Here is an 8,925-nt window from a genome sequence, read left to right on the forward strand (position 1 = left end):
GTGGCAGCTACATGCTACTTCCCCACGTAATCACGAAGCAAAAAAGAAGATGAAGCAGTGGTTGTGAAGAAAAACAGTCCAATGCATGCTACTGCCTCACTGGGTCTCACTATCATTTTGTATACAGATACTTTTTCTTCCCATAGAGTAGCATCGGTCCACCACTTTCCCTTCTTTCCTCTTCTCTCTCTTCCCTTTCCTCCTTTCTTCCAGCTTTATCTGATGAGGATGTAGCCTCCCCTGCAAGAGACTAGTTGGTCTGCCAGACAGCTACTTGCAGGTTTGGCCTGACATCCGAACCTAGTTGGCATTTGGGGCAGTGAGTTGAGGCTAGGCGTTGGCCATGCCCTTACTTATCCTCTTTTCTGATATTTACAGTACTCCTCAATTTTCTTACGACGACTTATTCCTCGCTCACGTCTCCCTCCTTAAACCACCTTTGCCCCTGAACTTCCCAATAATTTCATCACAGCCACAAGTATACTTTATTCCGATTTGTAAAACAGCACGGACAAAAGAAGAGTAGCACACCAACCGCTATGGCACGGCATGCAATTTGACGCAACAACAAGGGGCTCAACCGTACCATTTCCAATAATTCAGCCGCCCACGTCGGCCACGATCCCAGCCCAACCCAATCAATCCAACCGCGTGCGGGGCCCGCTCAGCAAAGGCTGGCGGTGCCTCACATCAACCGCACGGCACCACCACAGCCGCCCGATCTCGAGCATCCAACGGCCGCGCCGCCGCCACGTCACGCGAAAAAGATCTCCCCACCCGACCGGAAGATAAGCAAGCAAAAAAAACCGGGTTTAATTGGCGGAGCAGGTAAGCGCAGCGCGCACGCTTCCGTGTCCGGCCCGGTTCTATATAACGCGGCCTCGGGGCACCGTGATTTATCCCATTGTTTTCTCCTCCTTCCCCTCCCACAAATCTCCTCTCATCCCTCGTTAGGGTTAGGTCTCGCCCCCATCCATGGCGACGGCGGTGCTCAGATCCCACGACGCGCTCGCCAACACGATGCACCTCGACGCCTTCGCCGCGTCCCCCATCAAGCCGCGCCGCCGGCGCCACGCTAAGGCCGGCTCGCCGCCGCCCAAGGGTGCCGTTCCGGTCGTTACTTCCTCCCCGCCGCCCAAGCAGGCGCAGGCGCCCGTTTCGTCGTCGCCTCCGAAGGCCCCGGCGGCCGGTCGCCGGTCCCCGCCCGCGAAGCCCGCCCGCAAGCAGCCGTCCCCGTCCAAGGAGGCCCCCGCCAAGCCGCCGCAGATGGTCGTCCGGATCCTGAAGCGCGGCGAGGAGCCACCGGCTCCCGCTCCGGTTCCCGCCCCTGTACAGCCCAAGGTGCAAGCCCCGCCGGCGGACAGGCGCGTGCGGTCGCCTTCCCCTCCGTCAGCAGCCCCCGTCCAGACCCGGGCCCCTGCCGAGAGGCGCGTGCGGTCCCCTTCCCCGGCCTCTGCCGCCGCACCCGTCCCGGCCCGCGCGCCCGCGGACAGGCGCGTGCTCGGCTTCACCGCCCGGATCGGGCCCCAGTCACCGGCCGTCGTGCCGACCAAGAGGATGGTCTCCGTCGCCGCTGTTGCCGCCACCGCGGCGACGTACGCCGGCCCGGCCTTCTCCGTCGCGGCCCCGGAGCCGAGCTCGCTCCCTGTCCCCGGATTCCTGCAGCGGGCCGAGGAAGAGGCCACCCGCGGCCTCCGCTGCCTCCTCCGCATCGGCGAGCTATCATGATACCGGCGGCTCCCCTTGCCGCCGCGTGTGCGTCTCCCTCGACGGCCACGCCCTTCTGCCCCGCTTCGCATCGTCTTCCTCTCCCCCTTCTACACAGAAGAAGAAGAGGTGGTAAATCTTCCTCTCTTTCAACTCCACGGAAGAATCAGGGTTGGTAAATCTCCCCTACTGATGGATGGATGGATGGTTGGTGGATCTGGTAGTAGGCTTATTGTCTGATCAGATCCCGGTGACGTTCCCATCAAACCCCTCGGTATTTTTTCAGAGGTAAGGTTTGATGGACGTTCACCGGTGGTAGGATTTGGTGGTTGCATAGGTTTACACGTTGCCGCAAGTTGTTTGGTATGCCTCTGATGTCGTTAGGTAGTAGAGGATTAATTGTTCAGGGTTGGTGGTTGCTTCTCCGTTCTCTTCTCAAGATTAGGCTCGCTGGGTTAGGTCATCTGATAGGCACTGAGTATGTGATTCGAAGGTCAATAAGTTTTAAGGAGTAGTCTTTATCTTAAGAATTAAGTTATGTATAGTTGCATCAGCTGGGCCTACGTGTAGTTGATTTAGCAACTGAGAGATATGAGAGTAGTTGCATCAGCTAAGCTATATGTGTAGTTGATTTAGCAACTGAGTTATGATGTTCTAGTATCATTCAAGGTCCTATGTAAAGTTTGTGTGTCTGTATCAGTCGCTCCATAGTCGTCAAATAATAAATCAGTGGTAGTTTCTCTTCTCATGGTGTGTATGATCTTCCCTTGTCTGTATTTTGGTTCGCAACAATTTGATGAACTACAGATGATTTTTGTGACTTCGGTGGTGACCCAGTTCTCTCCATATGCTGTCTGTATTTTGGTTCACAACAACTTGTCGAACTGCATATTTATCTTCGTAAGGAAGAACTATGAACTGATTATAATATTTGAATTGGGGACTCGTGATCATCGTGAAATGCTGTCGACATCCCTCTTGCTGAGCAAGGTGGTGGTTCATGCATCTAAAGTCTAATCTTTAGCAGAGTTAAACTGACGCCAGTAGAAGACATCTTTCTTGCGATAAGCACAAGGATGAATTCATATGGTCGGTTGACCTAAAAAAAAGATGGTTGGACTTTGAACGCGTCTCCTTACCAAGCTAAATTCCGTGTGCTGGACGGCACTAGAATCTTCGAGTGTGGTCATGCCAGCCAGACGTGAGCTTGCCGATCGCTTTGTGTGGTTGCCGGCTTTCAAGGGTAGAGAGGTAGCGTCCCGACCTCAAGATTGTTTTCTCTACGTGGCATCAGATGATGCTGTTTTGATGTGCCCGTGATTGTGATATTTCATCATACGTTCAAAGCAAAATGAAAAAGTAACAAACTATTTTCAAGTGAAAATGGAACTGCAAGTGGGTAAGCAAAGCAATGAAGAAATAAAGAGCCAACCAGAGAGGGCTGCTTACATTCATAGAAGATTTGGTAGTCTGTCCTACGGTAGGTAATCTGCCCAATCTAAGCACAAGTGGACGCAAGTTGGACCCAGATGGCTTGGTTGACAGTAATCTAATGTGATGCATCGACTTTGACGTGGAGTATCGAAGTATTCGGTCCAAAGTTGAACCGTCGCCAAACGCGTGCAGCACGCAAGTTGAAGGAACCAGGCAAGTGGCATCACTCTAGAATAGTCAAGTTGAGCCTAAATCCCTGAATACTTTTGCTGGTTTGCACGATTCCGGCAAACATGAATCATTGCCGAAGTTAGTGGCCAACTCGTAATGCTCACACACTCACAGACAGGCTGTTTCCAGGCAACCATATACAACGAGCACCTTTGTAAGATGTTTCCGCAAAGTACTCTACACAATCACGAGATAAAAAGAAGGCAACACCCCAGACCTGATACAGGTTTCAGGGAAAACCATCATGGTTGTGCTAGGCTCGAACTTAACAACAAAGGGCTTCCTTCAGCTTGTCTGAATCTGAGGGTAGATCTTCGAGTCTGTTCAACAGCTTCTCTAGGAATAATTGAATAAGTACAATTATAGGCAGCCTGATTTTCTTGATGTCTAGCATGGGCAAATGAACTCGCTAGTAAAGAACCAGCATGGGTGGCATAAAGCTGGAGCCAAATTATATGTCACAATCATTGTACTCCCTCGGCTTCACAAAACTTTCTGAGATTTTTCAAAATTTAGATGCTAATGTCATTTAGTGTCTAGATGCATTCAAATTTAGATAAATCTTGGACAACTTTGATAGGACGGAGGGAGTACTACTTGTTAGTTGGGGAATAGTCGAATCATCATAGGATGCACATAGTATGAAAATACATAATTAGATCTAACAATCAGAGAAATGACAGAACAAAAAATCAACGGAGAACATTAGCAAGATTGCACATTGATATACTCGATAGCAGAATGAGTAATTAAAAAAGAGTAGACCAAATCATTCTACTCCCTCCGATTCATATTAATTGACTCTAATATGGATGTATCTAGAACTAAAATGTGTCTAGATACATCCATATTGAAGTCAATTAATATGAATCGGAGGGAGTATTACACAAGTGATGAGATGCATCGATTTTGACGTACACCAATGCGTGTGGCACATCAAGGTGGAGAAAGAAGGCCAATAGCATCCCCTCAGAATTGTGAAGATGAGCATAAATCATGAGCGGTCAGAAACTTAACAATAATGGGGGTTCCTTTAACTACTTTGAAGCTGCGGCCACATCTTCAAGTCAGTTTACTAGCAGCTTCACCAAGAAGAGATAATTGAGATGACTAACTATAATTAAGAATAGGCTAAAACATGATGGTACAGCATGTTTCTAGGCACAGGCAAATGAGACAGATGCTGCATCTAAGCAGGGCCAGCAAAGGTGGAGCAAAACTGTTGTGTCTCAGTCAATGGATTATTGTGTTGACGACACTAATTTCTTCTGTAATAGTTGGATCATGATCTAATGCAGGGTATAAAAAAACATATGCAAGTGGGTAAACTTCAAAGACTAATCTGCCAGAAACATAATCACATCTAGACTCCAGAGTTGTACTACTTGTTAGTTGGGATCACTAGATTTTCCTCTGTAATGATCAAATCACCATCTACCGCAAATCACCAATATAGAGTCCTATACTGAGCTACTGGAGCAAATAAATTTTGCTTCATCAATATGTTTGGCACTAAATAGCAAAGACTAACATATGTTTATGTTCTCAATGGCAGACCAAAAACTAAAAGAACACTAAGTGTCAACAAACCAATTCATTCTATTACATCTTGCAAACTGCCAGCACCTCTTCGTAAAGCCCATTGGCGAATCCTACTTAGACAAGAGCATACAATAGTTAGTTTACTACTAGCAAATTATGGATAGGCTAAACATGATGTAGCACAGGCAAATGAGACAGCTGCCACTTGCTAGTAATGAATAATACTAAGAAACATCAGGGCCAGCAAAGGTAGAGCAAAATTGATGGGTCTGTCAATACACTATATTGTGCTGAGGACACTAGTTTCTTCTGTAATAGTTGGATCATGATCTAATGCAGGGTATAAGAATCACATGCAAGTGGCAAAACATAGACTAATCTGTCAGGCACATAATTACAGACTCCAGAGTTGTAGTACTTGTTATAGTTGGGAGCACTGAATTTTCCACTGTAATAAACTAATAATCGAATCATCATCTACCCGCATAGCACGAAAATAACATGGAAATGGGGAAAACAATCAAACATCATAGAGTAATAACATGGAAATGGGGAAAACAATCAAACATCATAGAGTAAAGCTGTTTGGCACTCAGAAAACATAGCTACAGTCCTATACTGGAGCAAAGACAAAAGTGTTTATCATCATATTTGGCAGTACTACATAGCCAAGACACTGGTAGCATGTAAACACATCTGGATCTAACATACAGAGAAACGACTACCATAAAACACAGCACAGAAAACTAGCAAGATTTGCATATACTGATGTAATGGCATAGCGAATAACGCGGAGTGTGAATAAACCAATTCATTCTATTACATCTTGCAAGCTGCCAGCACCTCTCCATAAAGCCCATTGGCGAATCCTACTAGACCATACAATAGTTATTGAGGGCATGTATACCAAAAGTTGGGATGAACTAGAACTTATAGTGACTACAAACTTTCCAATGTCCCCTCCACTATGCTCACCTCTCAATTGAATGATAATACTCCTCCCAGGGAGAAACTCAATCAGCCTTCACAGATGAAAAGAGATAGTGGATGAAGCAGAATGAGGAAATGAACCCAACCGTGCCGGTGGCGAGCATAATAGCGATAACCATGAAGAGCGAGTAGCCGAGGTAGAGGGTCGCCGACACTGGTCCGCTGAGGCTCTTGAGGTCGAAGACGAGGTAGTTGATCGAGTAGAGGAAGATGTAGATGGCCACGGACCCAGATGAGAAGAAGGACTTCCACCACCACTTCCAGTCCTCGACGCAGAGGTGCATGTAGGTCAGAACCAGGGAAACCTCGGCGCAGACGATAACCAGGAGCAGCATGACGATGAAGAGGAACCCAAAGACGTAGTAGACACGGCCCATCCATATGCTTGACATGATGAAGAAGAGCTCGATGAAGAGGGTGCCGAAGGGCAGCGTGCCGGCACCGAGAACCAGCAGCCAGGACGGGTACTTCTGAGCGGGGATCTCGCGGGGGATCTGGTTTGTGCGGACAGGGTACTCGATGTGCGGCGCCTTGGCCCCAAGGAATCCACCGACGAGCGTAAGCGGCACCGAGATGCAGAACCAGAGGAGAATCAGCACGACGAACAGCGAGAAGGGGATGGCGCCCGTGCTCTGGCTTCCCCACAGCAGGAAGTTGAGCGTGGTGAGGATCAGGAAGGCGATGCCGGGGAAGAAGCAGGCTGTCCTCCAGGAAACACCGACCCATCCCGAGTGATCCCCGCACTTGATGGTCTTCCACACGCGGACACTGGCGTACCCTGCCAGGATCCCGAGGACCAGGTAGAAGAAGAGCATGCCGGTGATGAGGGTGCCGCGGGAGGCCGGCGACATGAACCCAAGCGCCGCAAAGAGGATGGTGACCACGGCCATTCCGAGGATCTGCACGCCGTCCCCGACCATCATGCAGAGCAGCATGGGGTTGGTGGGCGCGCGGAAGACGTCGCTGACGACGAGCTTCCAGCCGGAGAGCTCCTCGTTCATCTGCGCCTGCGCCTCGCTGTCGAGCTCCTCGTACCGGGTGAGGTCGCGCCTGACGGTCCGGAGCAGGATGACGAAGACGATGCCGGCGAGGAAGGCGATGACCATGAGCGAGTTGAGGATGGAGAACCAGTGCACCTTGGCGCCCTCCATCTTGAGGTATGCGTCCCAGCGCGAGGGCCACTTGATGTCGCTCTCGACGAAGGCGACCTCGTAGGTGTAGACGATGGGCTCGCCCTCCTTGATGCTCATGGAGACGGTGGTGGGGTCGCAGGCGATTTTGGTGGGGTACTTGGCGTACATCTTGAGGGCCTTGGCGTCGTCCGGGTTGTGCTTGATGCTGCAGGGCACGACCTCGAAGCCGACGACCATCCAGCCGGAGGAGGTGTCCTTGGAGGAGGAGGTGTCCTTGGAGGAGGCGGGGATGGCGTCGGTGGCGTCGGCGGTGCCCATGACGCGCGCGACGTTGGGGTCCTCGTACTTGTGGACGAGGACGGTGAACTGGAGGTGGTTGAAGACGTAGTAGTCGCCGCCGACGCGGATGCCGACGGGGTAGCCGGTCCAGCGGAGGAAGTAGTCGTCCTTGCGGGTGTAGCGGATGGCGGGGAGGTTGTCGAGGATGAGGTTGACCTGGTACATCTCGTCGATGCGCTTCTTCATGAGGGTGAATGCGCCGGGCGAGAGCGGGTCGGAGCGGCAGAGCAGCACGTCGGAGTCGTTGGCGTGCATCCGGAAGCGGTAGGGCGAGGTCTCGATGCGGTCGCCCATGAGCAGCTCGCCGAGGTTCTCGGCGCTGTCCTTGACGCCGTCGGGCGGCGTGCAGAAGGGCAGGCTGTAGTAGCTGAAGGGGATCTCGGTGTCGATGGAGGTGAGCGAGTTCACCTTGACGTTGAGGAACTCCCCCGGGCTGTACTTGTGCGGGTAGCTCCCCGGGAGGTAGAAGGCGTCGGCGGAGGGGAGGAGGAGGGCGGCCGTGGCGGCGAGCGCGAGGAGGAGGGCGCGGAGGCGGGCCATGGTGGCTGGATCTGGATCGGGCGGAGGCGGATCTGGGCCGGGGAATGTGGCGGGAGGGGATGTGGCGGCGGGGCTCCGGCGAGGAGGGCTCGCCGGAGTGGGGTGTCGGTGGAGGTGGAGCAGATCTGGGGAGAAATGAGGAAGGCGACGGAGGTGGACTCGACTCACGCGAGGCGAGGCGAGGCGAGGGGGGTTTGGGGGCTTGGTGGGGATGGTTTATACGGCGTGAGCGTGACGGCTTGGCGTTGGCGAGAGAAGGTGCAGGATTTGGGGGTTGGCGTGTCGGTGCACTCCTCCTCGGCCTTTTTCTTCTCTGTGGGTTCTGGGTACTATAGCGCTGCAGAAGATTCCATCTCGTTTCCGAGGCAGCAGATCAGTTAACAATGGAGTATACTATTTTCCAAATGGTACGGGGGCAGTGGCAGTAGTTATTCGTATTGATCATTCGGGGTGGGTATTCGGTCATGACCGATAATTCGGTTTTTGTATTTCGATCTATTTATAATTCGGTCATAAAAATAAAGACTAAAATATACTTGCTCGTTTTACTACCTGACAAATTCGGGTACCCAATAATTCGGGTTTAGGTTCGGTCATGACCGAACATCATGGTCAATGTTGTCAACACAAATATTATACATTATTTAGTAAAAAGTTTGCAACATTTTAGATGTATTTTGACTGTTTTTTCATTGCATATATTATTATCAATTGGCGGGAATAAACATTGAACAATCTAAACAAAAATGTAAAAATTCTAGAGAAGTTTGATCAACATTTAGTCTCACGTAAAATTCGGTCATTTCGGTCTATTCAGTTACTTGGAAAAAAGACAGAATTCACCACACTAAATTCGGTCTATAAAATTTTCTACCCAATTTTCTATCAGTCCTTTCGGTCTCGGTTTTTTCGGGTTCGGTCTAAACTTAATCTTCTGGATGCTAAGACTGTTGAGGCCGAAGCTCTTCAACATGATCTACAACTGATAGAGAGTATAGGTTGTTCTCCG

The 8,925-nt window shown here is 50.5% G+C and overlaps 2 protein-coding genes across 2 annotated transcripts; one reads left to right on the top strand and one right to left on the bottom strand.

Annotated features, from left to right (window-relative positions):
• Positions 1-889: 889 nt before the first annotated feature.
• On the top strand, positions 890-2,446 carry LOC127305158 (uncharacterized). Its single transcript, XM_051335536.2, has one exon. The coding sequence runs from the start codon at positions 976-978 to the stop codon at positions 1,726-1,728; it is 753 nt and encodes a 250-aa protein (XP_051191496.1). The 5' UTR covers positions 890-975; the 3' UTR covers positions 1,729-2,446.
• A 3,266-nt stretch (positions 2,447-5,712) lies between these two features.
• LOC127305159 (transmembrane 9 superfamily member 11) lies at positions 5,713-8,090 on the bottom strand. The gene has a single exon (XM_051335537.2). It carries the CDS (start codon positions 7,914-7,916, stop codon positions 5,928-5,930), a length of 1,989 nt encoding a protein of 662 aa, XP_051191497.1. The 5' UTR covers positions 7,917-8,090; the 3' UTR covers positions 5,713-5,927.
• Positions 8,091-8,925: the final 835 nt, after the last annotated feature.

The sequence above is a fragment of the Lolium perenne genome, chromosome 6, assembly GCF_019359855.2.
Source record: "Lolium perenne isolate Kyuss_39 chromosome 6, Kyuss_2.0, whole genome shotgun sequence".
Classification (NCBI taxonomy): Eukaryota; Viridiplantae; Streptophyta; class Magnoliopsida; order Poales; family Poaceae; genus Lolium; species Lolium perenne.